Below are 18,443 nucleotides of genomic sequence, written 5' to 3'. Positions count from 1 at the left end.
TATCGTCTTCACAGGCTATAAGTGTTTTCAAAAATACACTATATATTCATTCATACGAATAATAACTCGTGCTTTTCTTGAAGCGTCCAGTATTTTCAGTTGGCTCTCTTCGAATGGAAATGTGGCTCTTGTCCAGCAACTGAAGTCAAAAGACAGTCGAACGAGTCACCTTCTCCGATTACCCATTGTGACATCTCATTGGCTATGCAATGCCTTTTAGCGAACCAGAATCCAGTGTGCTTTGTTAGTGAAGAGAAAAGAAACGTGCATTGTGCCATTTTTTTGAGGAAGTGACGTTTCAAGCGCTCAGCCAGTCGAATTCTATTTACAAGGGGGAGAAAGCGTCGGGTTGCGTTACATGCTCTGTGCAAGGGGAACAACCCGAAACGCATGGGGTACGCAGGACCCTGAACGGAAGAGTCATGTCGCCCTTGTCCAATTCTTTTTCTCGGCTGCTTAGAAATACGGACAGTTTGCATCGACTGCCGGTTTCTTTAAACGCGTTGCACACACAAAGCGGAGCAAGAAGTCAATGCGACCGACCGCTTCGCTCATGGAGAACCAGATCTTGGCTGCAGCGGTTCGGTGCGTTCGGAGTTTCAAGGAGAGCCGAGCGGGACTTGGTTGCCTTGACACAGCGTTGCCGCCCCCAATGTACGACGGCAACGTTTTGCACCTCTTCTGACAGCGGCCAAGACATGACCAACTGGCTGTGGTCCGTTTACAATGAAACCAAAAAACAGACCGAAGGTACGGAAATACTGATATCATTATTTGTGGAATAGAAACGCAGTGTTAAAATAGATTGGGGTATTTAGAAGACGAGTAACTTGTTTATTTTCTTGTTGAACGGCTGTCAGAAATCAGAACACGGAACAGACGGCTTATCCGCATGCAGTGCCCTCCAATGTTTGTTCTGTCAACAGTGGGATTATCATTGCAAAAATGAATGACATGACATGCTTTCTTGTTTGTTGGATGATCACTTCCAGATATGCAGCGAAAGAACCAGACACATGTACAGCGAGATTACATTACATCGTGACGCCACGACTCAAAATCGAAAAGCAAGGCGATTGTCAGAATTATTTTCCTCCGACTTTTGCATATATGACGATTTTAGACCAGCGAAGACTATATGGGTATTCCATTCCAGTAAAAACACTGTAGATAGAATTTGAGAAGTAAACTGACAAGACTTTAAGAAAGAAAGATTTTAAGATGGTAATAAATTATAATGACATGGTAATTATCGACACAAATCAGTGTAGTGGGCTTAGTCTGTTTCGCATTGCCTGTTTCTCCAATTCCTCTGCAGGGATGTTCTCGTGGTAGCACGCCTCCTCCTTGGAGTCAGATTTTTCCCAGAGAACAGTAGTAACCCAGTTTCTTTCCCCTTTTTTTCTGCAGAACCCTAAAAACATACTCTCTCAGAATCCCTCTCTGCCGTCTACTCTCCCCCCCCCCCCCTCTCTCTCTCTCTCTCTCTCTCACACACACACACACACATACACACACACACACACGCATACAGATAATAGTTCAAGCAACTGTATGACAGTTCTGCTAACCACTGCCACACACTGACCTCTGAGAGGCATTCAAGATAAATCTGGATTACATAAATAATGTCTTTATGAATATTTGCATTTCCAGTTAAAGAATGTCCAGAGAGCCTTTAAGTTCTTATTCTACTGGTTGTTTGCTCCATTCAACGAATAAATAATCTCGCAAGATTGCTGGGGAATTTGGGCATTTCTGCTGAGGGGAAAGGTTCAGACAAATAGCGTCTGACAAACAACGAAGCAAACTAAACAGTACGAGTGACCATCTCCGCATGTTTGTTGCATTCGGCAGATTTGATACCGATATTATCGAGCAGCTTCGTGAATCCGGACACCATCTTCGCCAACAACGAGATGACTCTGGAGGACATCGAGGTCTACGGTTTTGATTACGACTACACCCTGGCTTTCTACTCCCGCCATCTGCACACCCTGATCTTCAGCATCGCGCGAGACATCCTCATTCAGCAGCACAGGGTCGGTTCCCCTCACACTCCCCCCCAACTCATTCTTACTGGTCGGCTATTTAGTTTTTGTCAATGCGTCACTTTTTCCCACTGTGAAAGTGCCAAATGTCAATGTTTTTTTTTCTTGTTCTTGTTGAGCGGTTTGGGGTGTTTCAGCTGCCCGGCTGCCAGTTCTCAAAAGCGATCTAATTGTAGGCTTGGGGAACCGGACATGCCTGAAGTTTTGAGCTAAATGGGCCAAGGCAGAATCTCTGCAATGACTCAGGGGCCGTACTGTTGAAATTAGCGGATGTAAATGAGCAGTGTATGATTTTACTACATTATATTTCAGTGCTTAACCTTCACGGCTTTGCGTAACCAGTTATGTGAACATACAGACCAGAGCATTTCAGCTGGGATTGATCACAAAAATAAAAAGGTCACGTATAAAATCAAACCGCACGTCTCAAAATAAGCTTGTCCTCAACCCCGGCCACTCAACTCGTTCTCGTTTTTTATATTTCAAATTCATTTTTACCGTTTTGTATCTTTACATCTCCGTTTTTTGGTAGCTGTCACCGGCAAGGAAAAACCTATTCCAGGTTTGACTGGTTTTTGACTGAGCCCATTCTGTTTATTGTTTCGCTTCGGTGGAGGATTCTAGCATTCGCTTCTTCACCTCCGCCATTGCAGTAGCTGGATGTATAGTTATCATGTAGACGCTCCCGATATCTAAACCCACCCCACCGGCTCTGTAGCCCCACACACCCCTCCACCCTCAGAAAAACAGCGCCACGCCCAGAAACATCCCAAACACATTTTATAATAACGAATACAGGTGAAGGAGCACAAATCTTGCACTTTTGGCGCGCGCAGAGACAGCGATAGCACAGATATACCTCGGTTATGCACGGTTATATTATAATATTTCCAAGGTAAAAATGCTGCATGTAAATATAACTTTAATGCTACAGATTGATCAGTCAGTCCAACAGAAAGCATGATAGAACTAAGGGTTTTGATCTTTCATCCCAGTGATTGTGTCCTGGAGGACGAGAGCCTCTTCTCTTGAATCGTCCTCTCTTTCAGCCGGTTTTCCCTCTCCCCATAGTACCCAGACGGCCTTCGGGAGTATGACTACATCCCAGACTTCGTCATTCGGGGCCTGCACTACGACGTCCAGAAGGTGAGTGCAGCTAAAAGGCAAGGGGAACTGCCCACAGCAGGGTGAGTGACGTACAGTTAATTCGACTAAGCAGGAGACAGTCCTCCCCTGGAGCAATGCAGGGGTTAGGGGCTCGCTCAAGGGCCCGACAGCTGTGCGGATCTTAACGTGGCTACACCTGGGATCGAACCGGCCTTGCGCGTCCCAGTTATGTACCGTAACCGCTACGCTACAGGCCGCCCTTGTCATGAAATAAACCAAGCCACCGCGAGCCTATTTGTCAAAAGTCAAAAATTGAATCTCTAATTTTAAATGGCCGCTGACATTTTCTGTAGGTTTTGAGGGATGCGTACCGTGAATAAGCTAGTTCAAGCGACATATTGTTGATGTGGAGTTTCTCACCCCCTACTCGACCCAGCTCCTGGTCCAAGCGATGGTTCTGTCCCGCCTGGACTACTGCAATTCCCTCTTGGCTGGCCTCCCAGCGTCCGCCATCAGACCCCTCCAACTCATCCAGAATGCAGCAGCTCGTCTGGTCTTCAACCTTCCCAAATACTCGCACGTCACCCCCCTGCTTACTTCCCTGCACTGGCTGCCTGTCATGGCTCGCATCAAATTCAAAACATTGGTGCTAGCCTTCCAAGCAGTTAAAGGGTCTTCCCCAGCTTATCTGCAAAAAATCATCAGACCCTACACCCCTGCCAGACCTCTTCGTTCAGCCTCCACAGGCCGTTTGGCACCTCCCCCTCTCAGAACCTCCACCTCACGCTCACGACTACTGTCTGTTCTGGCTCCACGGTGGTGGAACGAACTCCCCGTTGAGGTCAGAACTATAGAATCTCTCCCCACCTTCAAGCGCAAGCTGAAGACACACCTCTTCAAGCAGCACCTCTCCCCATCCCTCCCTACTTCCCTGTGAACCTTAATTGTTGTCTCTGTGACTTGCTTTGTGTATCGGTATTTTTAGTTGGCTAGGTAAGCAGTGTTTGGATAGTTAACTTTGGTCACTTTTGCTCTGTTTGTTTGTTTGTCCTTATCTTTGTTGTACAGGTAGCAGTTGAAATTGTACTTCCCTCTAGGGTCTTTCAGCGAACTTATCCCTGGTTATGGGTATGCACTTTGTTGTACGTCGCTCTGGATAAGAGCGTCTGCCAAATGCCAATAATGTAATGTAATGTAATTAAGCCAGGTAACGGGGTGGGTACAGGTGAGCAGGCAGACCTGCAGGCAGCATCCCGGGCAAGTAATTCCATGAAAGGTGTCAAAGTATCATAGGTACTCGAACATAGGTGCAAAAAAGCAATTAGAAATGTGTAAAGAAAGCGAGGAAGGCTTCTAAGCTATATTCAAAGGGGAGGTGAAGCACTGAACGACTGGAGACTACCGGAATCTTCCAATCTCTACTGAGCTAGGAAAGAGCAGACGCTAACAGCCCAAACAGCTGCTATCTCTTAAACCAATCTCTTCAGACGACATGCAAACAGAGATTGCGCGAATGGAGGACTGCCTCAGGTAACAGGAAGGCATACCAGGTAAAAAACGCTGAAGATAAAGAATCGGAGGGCGGTCAATGTGATGCAAAGCAAGAAGAAGGATTCGACAGAACAAGTGTGATCCGGAGCTGTGACGTCGATGGCGTAAGCCCATGTGATCCAGTCCTGTTGCAGGGCATGAATCTCACAGTGCCTACTCCCATAAATTCTTCACAGCTGTGGGGTGTTCGGATGATAGATGGGCCAACGCCTCCGTGAAAACAGAGCTCGTGCGCGGTCGAGCCAACAATGGTATGCTCGGGACCGGGCGTCTGTGTTTCTCTCGTGTTCATTAATCACTCCCCGAATGGGTCACCCCCCAAAAATCGTTCGTCTCGCTGCTGAACATTTTCAGACCTGTTTGGCAATGTCGGTGAAATAGTCTCTTCCACTATTACATTACACGACATGACATTAATGGCACTTGGCAGACGCTCTTATCCAGAGTGACGTACAGTTGATCGTACTAAGCAGGAGACAGTCCTCCCCTGGAGCAATGCAGGGTTAAGGGCCAAGCTCTTATTGTGGCTACACCGGGGATCTAACCGCCGACATTGCGGCTCCCTGTCGTTCACCTTAACCGCTACGCTACAGGCTGTGTTCGTTTGCATTCCTGTGATGTGTTTGTCCTATGTCTTCCTCAGGCCTTGCTGATGAAGATCGATGCCTTTCACTACATTCAGTTGGGGACGGTGTACAGGTATGTGAAGGACGGCCAGGTGTGCGAGCGATATCTACACGCGCTGACAAAAAGGTGAACGGGATTCTGGGAATATGGTTGGGCCAAAAGAAAGGTGGGGGAAGCAGTGGAATGAGGCATTATAGCACATACAGTATTGTGCAAAAGTCTTAGGCACCTGTATTACATTCTGTACAGATAAGATTCTTTCAAAAAGAATTCAATGAAAGGTACTAAATAAACGTACTATACATTTTACATTACATTTGAGTAATTTGGCAGAATAGTTAAAAACTGAATCAAATCAATATTTTTTGTGACCACCCTTCGGCGTTACAACTGCATCACTTCTCTGAGATCAATGAGAGTTCAATAAGACAATCAGCAGGGAGGTTGTTCCAAGCATGTTGGAGAACTTGCCACAGTTCTTCTGCAGACTTTGGTTGGCTCCTTGCTTCTGATCTCAGACAGCCTTGATCAAGTTTTTATGTGAAAAGTAGTCAATTGCTTACTTTAATGTTACATTTTTAAAAATTAAATACAAAAAATGTAAAATGAAATATTTTGGAAAAGGAATATTTGGAAATCTCAAATGTGTTCTTTTATAGTAACACACACAAAAAAAGAAACATATATATATAATAAAGTCTAGGGTGCCTCAGACTTCTGCACAGTACTGCATGACCGATGTACAGCGATGCGAGCGATTTGTGTGTCGGTGTAGGAGAGGTATGCGGGCGATCACTCGACACATCCAGAAAAATCATATGCTTAGTGAGGGAGAGTATGAAGATCTATGAAGGCAGGTGGAGTGCTTCTGAACCTAGCGTGCTCCCAGCTTAACGCAACTCTAACGCGAAGCTAAAGTTTGGAATGCCAGAGCCTCTGCTTTGACGACTCACTAGCATGGAATGCGGCGTGTTTACGGACCAGGTGTAAATCTTATCAGCCCGTCTGCTTTCATGGCCTCGGGAGACGAGTGTGGTATTGGACGGAAGCTAAAGGAAACAAGTCGGACATTTTGTGTGACCGTGCAAATCCGGTCACGCAAATACTGCCTCTTCGGTATGGAAACTGGTACAGTTATTCAAATGCTGCAGCTCGCCGGTGAAGGAAGAGGACGATGTGACAGCTCCACTGCGTTTGCAGCTAGAATGCTAGGTGGTGATAAATCGCTGTGCTCCAGGGAACAGCAGTAATTTGTCGAACAGAAGGCTGCAGTTGGAGGGTGTTTAATGACGTTTTCACACGCGAAATACTTTCCACTAGCTCCCGATGACCAGTCTGCTGGTCCGGTTAGTTACTGATAGTGTGTGATGAGCTAACACCTGTTTGCAGAGCATCCCAGAACACGTTCAGTTTGTGCCTGTATAAAACAAGTTCTTCACACGAATTTGACCTGCGTCTGACGCCATAAAGCAGGGCTAATTTAAACACCTTTTTAATTAAACAAGTGTGTGTGTGTTTGTGTGTTTGTGTGCGTCTCAGGGGCCTTCACCCAGTGTCGGATAAAGAGGTCATTGCCTTATACGATGGGTGCCATGTACCACTGGAGATCATGAGTGACTTTTATGGCAAGGTAAATCTGCGACATCGTCACTGACAATAGCCCCCCCCTTCCCCCTTCCCCCTCCCCCCCCACCAATAGTTGGTCGATGATAGAGGAGCCCCTTGTGACATCATTGTCTCTGACATCATCATTTGTGCCTAACTGCATCAGCTAAGGCCCACTGAAATGCTCTTTGATTACGACTGTAAAAAAAAAATCACAACAGGACTTACACGGGAGGATACCCGGAAGCAATCTGATTACCTCAATAAGCAGGGGCACCTTAATCAACAAATTCATATGGCTGTCGTTGGGGTCTTCCTGCAGTGCACTTCAGTGTACTGATGCACCTCCATTGTAAATGCCTTCCTCATCACGTGACTGAGCCCTTTGACCTTTGACCTCTGACCTCTGCAGAGCTCCCAGGGCCACGCCATGAAGCAGTTCATGGACATCTTCTCCTTGCCCGAGATGACCCTGCTCTGCTGCGTCAACGACTACTTCATGAGACACAACATCGACTACGAGCCTGTCCACCTCTACAAAGACGTCAAGGTGAGAGGCGGCTGACTACAGTGAGAAACGCGCTCAGTTCCAGCGCGAAAGATGCCACAGTCAGGCATTAGGTAACGGCCGTGAGGACGTCTTTTTTAGGTTGACCCGTTTGTGCCACGCCACCTTCCTATGTGCTGCAAGCATTTTCATTCTCCGATTTCATTTATTGTATTTTTAATAGGAGGCTGGTAGAGTTGAGCCTATCCCTTTTTTTTTTTCTTTGCTCCAGTCTAATTTTAGAGTGGCAGCTCCCCCACCACCATCTGCCCCTCAGTTCTGTTTGGCCCACTGAGCTGTGAGCGTCCCTGCTTAGGTCATCCACCAGCGTGGTGATTGGCTGTTTAGATCCTTTGTCAGAGTGGTGATTGGCCGTATAGTTATTTGTCGGTGTTGTGATTGGCTGGTTAGTTTTTGTCAGAGTGGCGATTGGCTGTTTAGTACCTTCGTCAGAGTGGTGAGTGGCTGTATAGTTATTTGTCAGTGTGCTGATTGGCTGGTTAGTTCCTTTGTCAGAGTGGTGATTGGCTGTATAGTTATTTGTCCGAGTCCTGAAACATAGTGCTTCACTCCCTGTGATTCTGAAGCACAGTGCTTCATTCGCTGTGATTCTGAAGCACAGTGCTTCGTTCTTCATGATTCTGTTACTCAGTGAAAAGTATGTGAGGCAATGTTTCCCTCCTAATTTCGAAAAGCCTTTTGTTAAACCGTCACATTCAGCTGTTCTCTGAACTCTAATAATAACCTTTTTATACCGCTCACAATTGCATTCGATGCTAAGAAAGTATATATTTGTTCACTCTGCAACAAGTTGAGACCTTTTATGATTTGTCTTTTGAGCAAATTAATTGTAGTAATAAGGGGAGATAAATGCAACATTGGGTATTGTTTAGATCTGGAAACATTCCGTTCCCATGGCAATTACTGTTTAGCTTGACTCTTTCTGAATCTTTTCCGTGAGGAAACTTTTGGAACTGTGTTTGAATTAAGCTGCGGCGTTTGAAAGTTTGACCTTTGCCTCCCCCCTCCCCGTGTTGGCAGGCGGCCATCAGAGATGTGCACGTGAAGGGCATCTTGTACCGGGCCGTGGAGGCCGACATCGGTAATCACGCCCGTCTCTGTCTCCACACGCAGCAGGGAAGTGTGTCCGTTTTGCGGAGACGTAACCGTACTCGATTGTGGGATTAAGCTGAAAAGTAACAGTTAAATACAAAATTAAGATAAGGTTTTCCCCCACACTGTCCAATATACTGGACAGTATGTCCTATGTCTGATTGTAGTTGTACATATTGTTTTCTAACTTGTGTCTGAAGTATCAGAAAGTATCTAAATTTACAGTTTTCCCTGAGGGTTCCCACAGTGTAAATGTATGTTAAGGAAGGAGAGGAGTGGATGTGTGGGACAAGCACATTTACGTGTGTGTGTGCACGTGTGTGTCTGCGTGTGCGTGTGCATGTGCGTGTGTGTGTGCGTGTGTGTGTGTGCACAGAGAAGTACATCTGTTATGGTGAAGAAACCCACGCCGTGCTGAAGAAGCTGGCGGAGAACGGGAAGAAGATGTTCCTCATCACCAACAGCCCCTTTGACTTTGTGTGAGTACCTGCTCTGTGTGTGTGTGTGTGTGTCTGTCCGTCTGTCTGTTACTGTTGCAGTAACTACTGTGTTTCTCTGAGTATAGCCACGATCCGCAGCATGACATAAACGCACACACACATGCGGACACACACACTCACACCCACTCTTGCGCAACTTCCAGCCTGCCACACCAAGGGCCAGCTTCACAGACACAGATTAAGCCAAGCATCAGACTGAAGCAAGTTTTATACAGAGAGTCTCCATTCGAAATTTTATTTGGTCTCGGACTAAGTTTAATCCGTGTCTGTGAACCTGGCCCCAGATGACCCGGGTCTCCCGGAATAAAACCACATTCGGCCCTGTGCTGCTGGTTCTGGTCTAGGAGATAAGCCGGGACCGAATGAAGCAAGGACGTGAATTAGAAAGAGGCTGGCGTGACTGTTCCTAAAGGCCGCACTGTCGCTGCCGTGGAAACGGCATGTTGCCATGACGCAGAGTCTGCGTGCGCTGGTCTCCCACAGGAACCGGGGGATGAACTACATCGTGGGGAAGGACTGGAGGGAGCTGTTTGATGTGGTTATTGTGCAGGCCGACAAGCCGGGCTTCTTCAACGACCGGAGAAAGTGAGTGCAGAGAGAGAGGCGTGAGAAAGTGAACTGTGAACTTTAAATGCAGTCCTTTCGTGCAGCTACAGGATGCTGTTCTGTATGTCTTTGTGAAGGGCAGTTTTTTTCCATTTCTGTCTCTGTCTGTGCTGCGTATGTCCTGCTGTCTGGTTCTGTCTGTCCTTCTGTCTGTATCTTTGTCTTTCTGTGTGGATCTATTTCACTGTCTGCCTCTGTGTGGCTGTGTCTGCATAATGGTCTGCACTTGTGTGTGTGTGCGTGCGTGCGTGCGTGTGTGTGTGTATCTGTGTGTGTCTGACTATGTAGGTATGTGTGTGTGTGTGTGTGTGTCTGACTGTTCATCTGACTGTGTGTGTATCAGTGTATGTCTGACTGTATGTGTGTGTGTGTGTGTCTGACTGTGTGTGTCTGTCTGACTGTATGTGTGTGTGTCTGACTGTATGTGTGTGTTGTCTGACTGTGTGTGTCTGTATGTGTATCTGACTGTGTGTGTGTATCTGTGTGTGTCTGACTGTATGTGTGTGTGTGTGTGTGTGTGTGTGACTGTGTGTTTCTGACTGTATGTATGTGTGTGTGTGTGTGTGTGTGTGTGTGTGTGTCTGACTGTATGTGTGTGTGTGTGTGTCTGACTGTGTGTATGTGTGTGTTTCTGACTGTGTGTGTGTCTGACTATGTGTGTGTGTGTGTCTGACTGTGTGTGTGTGTGTGTGTATGTGTGTGTGAGTCTGTGTGTCTGTGTGTATGTGTGTGTGTGTGTCTGACTGTATGTATGTGTGTGTGTTTCCCCAGGCCCTTCCGGCGTGTGACTGATAGAGGGACTCTGCTGTGGGACAGGATACACTGCCTGGAGAAGGGGCAGATCTACAAGCAGGTAACAACCCTTCTGCCACACACAGATACACACACTCTGCTGGCTGACCCTGTGGTGATTAGATTAGTCCCCTGTCTCATGCTCATGTATCTCAAATCTGCTGAACAACCTGAACATCTTCCAGCGACGTGCAGCTCTCTCGTAAACGCACACACAGATACACACATGCAGACACAGACAGACATACACACACACACACACTCACACACACACACTCACTCACTCACAGACACACACACACACACACACAGACTAAATCCATGTGTGGGTGAGTACATAACCTCTCTCTATCCCTCTCTCTCACACACACACTTTTATCTTTCTCACACACACACACACACACACACACACACACACACTTCTCTTGTGCGTTCCCTCCTGCCGCAGGGGAACCTGTATGAGTTCCTGCGTCTGACGGGCTGGAGGGGCTCCAAAGTGCTGTATTTCGGGGATCACATCTACAGCGACCTGGCCGTGAGTACCAGCACGCTGAGCTCATTTACGTCCCTCTGTGTGTGTGTGTGTGTGTGTGTGTGTGTGTGTGTGTGTGTGTGTGTGTGTGTGTGAGGGGTGTGTGCGCATGTGCGTGTGAGTGTGCGTGTGTGAGTGTGTGTGCTGTGCTATGCCATGTTATGCTATGTTAGGCTAAGCTATGTTATGCTGTGCTATGCTATGTTATGCTATGCTACGCTATGCTCTGTTATGCTATGCCATGCTATGCTCTGTTATGCTAGGCTACGCTATGCTCTGTCTTGCTATGCTACGCTATGCTCTGTCTTGCTATGCTACGCTATGCTCTGTTATGCTATGCTACGCTATGCTCTGTTATGCTACGCTATGCCATGTAATGCTATGCTATGCTATGCTCTGTTACGCTATGCTACGGTATGAATGTAAGTGAATGGAAATGAAGCCGCGCCGCTGTCTGCACTCAGGACCTGACGCTGAAGCACGGCTGGCGGACGGGGGCCATCATCCCCGAGCTGCGGAAGGAGATAAAGATCATGAACACGGAGGAGTACGTCCACACCATGACCTGGCTGCAGAGCCTCACCACCTTGGTGGAGCACATGCAGGTCTGGCCACAGGGGGGCGCCGTGGGGTCTGGGGGGGGGGGGGGGGCAATAGTAGGCAATAGTGTTTATTTGTTTAAGTAGGCAATGTTTATTTTTGTAAACGTTTGTATATTATTTTGTTTATTATTATTATTATTATTATTATTATTCTTGGACTGGACACAAATTGGAGTCTGTAAATTGTGAACAAAATGGCCGCAGTCAGCCCCATGCAGAGGGTCTCTCTCCCTCCGCTCCAGGTGCACAGAGACCCGGCTGCTGAAGCGGTCCTCCAGGAGTGGATCAAAGAGAGAGAAGACATACGGTAGTGCAGTGCATGCTGGGAGTTGGAGTTTTTTTTAATGGCTTTGTGAAATTGTACAGTTATATCAGTTTCATCGTTTTCAAGGTTTAACAATGGTGGAGATGTTATGAATTTCATATATTTGCACTTAAAATCCATTTGAAGTAGAATACTATAATAATTATAATAGTCATAAGTGTGCTTGCTACTCCTGCTGCTTCCTATTGTTTTGATTTCTGACGGCCAAACTGCCGTGGACAGAATCTTTACATGTTTACATAACTTTAATTGGAGCAGGGCTCATAATGCCGTAACTAGCACGATCGCACTCAACACAATTTCGACAATGGCTATGTTGTTATTCCGGTTATCATTAAGGCCAGCTAGCCTGAAATGGCACAGACAGCTCACGTGTTGAGTATCGATACAGTTAGGCTACTGGAAATCCACACACCACTGGTGGCACCGTCAGTGGTGCTGAAATGCATATGAAAACATTTCTAACGATCAGAAAACCGCCGACACACACGTGCGAGTAACATCGGAGATTGCACACGAGAGAAAAACAAGTTTTTTTGTGAAGTATTTTTTTTCTTTCAACTGAACCACTACCCCCACCCAACAGGTCACGGACGAAGAACATCTTCAACAGTCAGTTCGGGAGCCTCTTCCGCACCTACCACAACCCCACCTACTTCTCCCGCCGCCTCTCGCGGTTCGCCGACGTCTACATGGCGTCGCTGAGCTGCCTGCTGCGCTACGACTTACGGCACACCTTCTTCCCCCGCCGAAACCCGCTGCAGCACGAGGCCCCCTACTGGCCCGAGCAGACCAGCGCCGGCGCCCTCAAGATCCCCTTCCGGCCCCAGAGGGCCCAGGTCACGTCCGAGTAGGACCTCCCACCCCTTTCAAACGGCCGTTGCTGTGGCCCTTGTTGTGCCGTGTTGTAGATTTAAAGGTGCAATAGGTAAGATTTTTGTGTTAAAACATTGTTACGAGACCGTTGTAAATCCCTTCCCATCGTTGAAAAAAAGGCTCACCGGCATGTCGACTCACCCTCTGCCCGCGTTTATAGTCCCTAAATTCGGGTTTCAAGATATGCAGTTGACGGCCCAGCGCTCTGCACCAAAACATGGTAGAGCTGTACAATAATTCTAGCTCATTGGTTGAAAATTGGTTCTAATTGTCATAGCCAGTGGCGTTTCAACGTCAGCGTGTTGGCAGAGAAGGAGCAGGGATAAACAGTGTTGTGGTTTGAAGGTGTTTGACGCTGCAATTCCTCTCTTGACCATTACAAGTCTGAAATTACCTATTGTACCTTTAATACTGAGGTAAGCTCCTCCTACCAGGACTGTGGGGGCCCAATCAGAGACTGCCCTTGGGGTTCCTACGGTCCCATTTTCGATGTTGCCTAGCAATTCCTGGGTGTTTTAGATTTGCCTTTTGTGATATGAACCGTTGATAGTTTTCAGCAGTCTTGCTGGAATTTGGAGCATTTCACACCATGAACACTTCACCATTTCTTGTGTGGGTGGGTGTGGTACATGCACTTGAAAGACTCGTGGAATATGTTGTGGGAATTGATGTTCGCTTATGTTACCAAAAGCTGAATCGAGCTTTGACTCGGTGGGACATACCTAAGGCACAGGCTAGGGTCCCGCCGTACAAGACTGAATGGCGACGTTCGGCTGAAACCAGGCTTGCATAGTGCAGTATTTATTTTCTAAAATGCACTATTTAGTCCGAGAGCTGAGCAGACGAGCGATGGAGACACAGGAAGCAATAATCTTGTGTTATGAACCAAGATGGATCGGATGGACAAATGATTCAGGTGGGCTGCCAAGCCTAAGAACACGAGCTGGGTCACACTTAACAATACAGTCCATGAATTTCCATCAACTTATGTAGTTGTTAACATGAATTAATGACGGACAAATACATCAATTAACTTCTCATTAGTTATTGCATTTGTTAACCAACTAACGTATTTGTGACATGATATTTAGACGTTAGCAAACCATAGGATGAATTTATAATTAGTTAAATATAAACAAATACATTCACATAGTTATCATAGTTACATTACTGACTTCAATCCAGGGGGGATTGTCCCCTGCCTAGTCTAATCAACTGTAAGCCGTGTTTGCGTCAGCGAAGTAACATTTAATTTAAAATTGCCAATAACTAGTTAAATAACTAAACTGTAGTTGCTAACACTAATTCATGATGTACAAATACATTAACAGACCTGCACAGATTAACGTCTCAGTCGTAGTTCGTTAACAATGCCAATTCGTGGAAACTTATTGTAAAAGCGTTACCAAGAGCTGGACAGCATCGTTTACTGGTCGGTCGATACTCTCACATTAACCCTTGTATACCAGTAAGTTTTTTTGTAATGTTTTTTGTGTTTGTTTGTTTTCAAAGTCAGTTCTAGAACTCCACTGCTTTTAAATTACTGGTCACGATCGTTACATCAGCACAGTGTTCAGTCGAGAACATTACAATCGTGTATCCGCGATGTCACACCGTCAAGGGTTAAAGTGGCGTCAGGCAGCGAGAGCGAGAACCAGATCTCGGCTGTCTCTCAGTGGCCGGTAACCACACGCCACTGGGCTTAGAGACCGAGGCAACAGCTGCAGGCCATAACCTCTACATTTAGATCCGCCCCGAAATGGCCTCCCTGCCCCAGGGCCTCGAAACAAGGTCAAATGGTTAAAGCACATTATTTTATGAATTTGTCTTGGTGTAAAACTTATTATTTTAATGGTCTGTGGGTGTAGTGATTGGATTATGAGTTGCACCTTGGAGTAGTACCCGAGTATTTTATTTCGCCGTTACTTTCTAACGTGGTCTTTCTTGCGATACATGGGAATGAGCCCAAAGCACCCAAAACAGGCATGTATAATTGCCTGAGACATTTACGTCGCATGTTGTACAATACAGCATTTTAGTCGACTTTTAAATCGGTTGTTTTATTTGGTTTTTAAGACTTAAAAGGGAAACAGTGACTCGCTGTACTTCCAATTCATCACAAGACGGTGGGCCTGGGTTGAGCTGTCCATCAAGGCTCCATGACATCACAGGGAACCACGCTTGCCGAGTTGTGTCTCCAGTCCTCTGCATTCACCTGTATCCGGTTGTGCTGTTTGTATTCTGTAATTATTTATTAAAATGTCTGGCACCTTGTGGTCCGGTGGACTCTTTCCTGACCCCACGAATGATCAAAAAATGTTCATATTGGTGTATAGATTGTAGGTCAAAGTTGAGGCGTACTCAGTACCAGTTGAGCAATGGTTGAGTCGCAGTATTGAGAGAAACAGTAGTGCACTGCTTCTGTCACCGCGTTCCCAAGGGGCATTGTGGTTAGCACGGTGGTTTTATCCTGAAGACGCATTTTAGGCACGGAGACTGAAACTGCACAATGAACAAAAAGATTTGACTCAAAACAAAAATTTTAAATAGCATGTATCTAGGCCCCTGGTGTGATATCTTGTGTTCAGTTTGTGTGGTATTGTGCGTGTCGGAATGGCCTTTTTAGCCTTTGTGAAAATGAAATGATAACTCGGAAACATTCAAGATGGACTCTCATTCCTTTTTAGTTTTGCTCAAGCACACTTCAGTCACATTTAACGGGAACGCAGAATTCGACGGTCAAATCAACGTACACGGACTGCCCGTTTTCACATTAGATGCTACATAAAATTTCACAGCTTGTCAAAATGCGGATGAAATTAAAACGCTTCATTTCTCACACGCTGTGAACGGTACAGATGTACGCACACAAGTACAATTGGCAGAACAGCAGAGGTAAGTTGTGTTTGGGTTTCGTCTAGCAACCTGTTTTCCATGAACGGTTTTATTTTAATTGTTCATATTGTTTCATGTAACAAAAAAAAATGAGTGGTTCCGTTCAACTGGTAGGCAGACTGCAGAGTGCTACAGTGGTGTCCTCTTGTGGCTGCTGTGGGTATAAGGTCATGGGTAGCTCACATGCTCCACATCCACATCGGCGGTTGCAACGAGACTGTTGTTCGGGGACATGTGAGTGTGTGTGTGAGTGTGTGTGTGTGTGTGTGTGTGTGTGTGTGTGTACCCCCTCTCAGCTGTCCTGGAGCAGGTCGTTTTCCACAAGACCGTCTGTGTCTCCGTCCTGCAAAGACACAGAGGTCACATCAAGGCAAGCCATTGGTCGTGGAAGGTGTCAATCATCTCACTGTCCTGGCTTCAGTCTGAGAAATGGTTTTAACTTCTCTGGTCCCAGTTACACTGGTTGAATGGTGGAGCAAAACATGTTTTTTGTGCTTTTAAATCCTGTCCATGACTTGTCTATGGTCTGTGGTCAGAATGCATAGAAATATATAAAACCTAAAAACCCCAGCCTTGCGTCATGGCAGCTTTAATGCTAGAATTATAATATTCATAAAGGTGTGTGATCAAGGGCTGTTGTGTCCTTGGGTATGTGTCTCCATGGACACTCACATAATGGAGTGTAATATACGACTGCATCCCCCTACTGGGAAGTAGACGTAATATCAGGGATGGAAGAAATCATCAAATCAGGGTCCTCTGCTGGTTTTCCACCCTCCCTTTACCTGGGAGTCAGGTGTGAAGGCAGTCTGGCCAATCGCAGCTGCACCAACTGTTCAGTTAATGACACGGGAGAGAAAAAGACCAGGGCCGGATTTTGATTTGAGGGCCAGGATTTGATGATCCCTTCTGGAGCGTATCTGTTGTGTCGGCTACGGCTGACGGAAGCAGGGCTGGGGCAGAATCAGGGCTGGTGCAGAATCAGGCCTGGGGCAGAATCAGGCCTGGGGCAGGAGCAGGGCTGGTGCAGAATAAGGGCTGGGGCAGAATCAAGCCTTGGGCAGGAGCAGATCTGGGGCAGAATCAGGGCTGGGGCAGAATCAGGCCTGGGGCAGAAGCAGGGTTGGGGCAGAAGCAGGCCTGGGGCAGAATCAGGCCTGGGGCAGAATCAAGCCCGGGGCAGGAGCAGGAGCACTCACCGAGAAGCCCATGTAGGAGGGGTACGAGGGGGAGGCAGAGTACGCGGGAGTCGGGGAGGCGGGGTACGCGGCGGGGCCGGCCGGGGTGGCGGGGGCGGGGCCCGCGGAGTCGTAGACGGGGTTGGAGATGTTGGCCTTGGGGTCGTCGGGGTCGTCTCCGGCCTGTGGGGCTTCGGCCGGGTCCCCGTCCTCGTCCTGGAGGGAAGAGACGGACGGTGACGGCCCCGCAAACCCGCCGCGGTAACCGGAGCAGTGCGCGGGGCCGGCCCCCGGGGGGCGCTCTCACCTTGAAGTAGTGGAACTGGAAGGGCTTGGCCCGCTGGCCGTGGAAGCGGTGCAGGACGAAGGCGGCCGCGCCCAGGAGCAGAGCCACCAGCAGCAGCCCCAGGCCCATCCCGGCCTTGTGTCCCGCGTGGAACTGCGGGATAGCGCGCAGGACGGGCGGGAGGTCAGGGGCACTGCCGTTCATTTGGGGCCCCGGCGGGACACAAAAACAAGCGGAGAAACCTTTCACGGGAGAGACGGAGGAAACGAGGTCACGCTCACCTCGGGCTTCTTGGGCGGGGCTTCCAGGGGCCCCTGGAGGACGTGGATGATCCCGTTGGACGCCAGGATGTCCCAGTCGATGAGGAATTGTGCGTTGATGTAACGGGACGAGGTCTGGGGTGGAAGGAACGAGAGAATGCGGGAGCGAGGAGAAGTTTGAGGAATGAGTTTGGTTTCTCGGTTCTGCTGAGTTAAAAAATTCAGTGTGCCCCCTAGTGGTAGGTTCGAACTGGGGTTCCCAAACTGGGGGTTGTGTGACGAAACATGGTAAAAAAACATTGCTGTTTTTAATTGGTTTTCCCATTTTAATGGGAATTTCAGCTTTCATCCATCCATTATCTTAACCAACTTATCCTGAACAGGGGGGCTGGAGCCTATCCCAGCATACATTGGGCGAAAGGCGGAAATACACCCTGGACAGGTCGCCAGTCCATCGCAGGGCACACACACCATTCACTCACACACTCATACCCACGGGCAATTTAGACTCTCCAATCAGCCTAACCTGCATGTCTTTGGACTGTGGGAGGAAACCGGAGTTCCCGGAAGAAACCCACGCAAACACGGGGAGAACATGCAAACTGGGGATTCAAACCAGTGCAGTGCTACCCACTGCACCATCCGTGCCGCCTATTTTCCTTATGCAAATTCAAGGTAACGCCATTTACTATGTAAATACCAGGTACTTAACTTGTAGCTATTTCGATTTCAGAGGTAGGTACTATGAACCGGCATGTAAAACATATTTAAATAGTACTTACATATGGTACTTACTGACTTTGTTTCATCTTACCGCTGAAATAAGAGCGGTTACCAGATAATTACACAAGTAGCCGTGCATTTACACAGTAAACGGTAGGTAATTAACGGGCTGTAAAAATCAAGGGTTACCTTGAATTAGGAAACTGACCGACATCACGATTTGATCAACGTCAAAATTAAAACTGAAACGAAAGTGGAAGTTCCCAC

The 18,443-nt window shown here is 47.4% G+C and overlaps 2 protein-coding genes across 2 annotated transcripts in view; one reads left to right on the top strand and one right to left on the bottom strand.

Annotated features, from left to right (window-relative positions):
• The first annotated feature begins 342 nt into the window (after window positions 1–342).
• nt5dc3 (5'-nucleotidase domain containing 3) lies at window positions 343–15,110 on the top strand. Its single transcript, XM_061229059.1, has 14 exons — window positions 343–750; window positions 1,858–2,042; window positions 3,123–3,197; window positions 5,353–5,408; window positions 6,876–6,966; window positions 7,354–7,491; window positions 8,530–8,590; window positions 8,978–9,080; window positions 9,585–9,686; window positions 10,479–10,560; window positions 10,948–11,034; window positions 11,496–11,636; window positions 11,876–11,940; window positions 12,545–15,110. Exons 1-14 carry the CDS (start codon window positions 423–425, stop codon window positions 12,810–12,812), a joined length of 1,782 nt encoding a protein of 593 aa, XP_061085043.1. The 5' UTR covers window positions 343–422; the 3' UTR covers window positions 12,813–15,110.
• A 390-nt stretch (window positions 15,111–15,500) lies between these two features.
• stab2 (stabilin 2) overlaps window positions 15,501–18,443 on the bottom strand; it is a 54,630-nt gene continuing 51,687 nt past the window's right edge. Inside the window, exons 66-69 of the mRNA XM_061229058.1 lie at window positions 17,475–17,588; window positions 17,215–17,346; window positions 16,929–17,123; window positions 15,501–16,072 (exon numbers count right to left, since the gene is read on the bottom strand). Coding sequence (XP_061085042.1) covers window positions 16,022–16,072; window positions 16,929–17,123; window positions 17,215–17,346; window positions 17,475–17,588 — 492 coding nt within the window. The 3' untranslated portion in view covers window positions 15,501–16,021. The remainder of the gene's footprint in view (window positions 16,073–16,928; window positions 17,124–17,214; window positions 17,347–17,474; window positions 17,589–18,443) is intronic.

The sequence above is a fragment of the Conger conger genome, chromosome 19, assembly GCF_963514075.1.
Source record: "Conger conger chromosome 19, fConCon1.1, whole genome shotgun sequence".
In the NCBI taxonomy this organism is placed as follows: Eukaryota; Metazoa; Chordata; class Actinopteri; order Anguilliformes; family Congridae; genus Conger; species Conger conger.
This window is presented reverse-complemented; position numbering and strand designations above follow the sequence as displayed.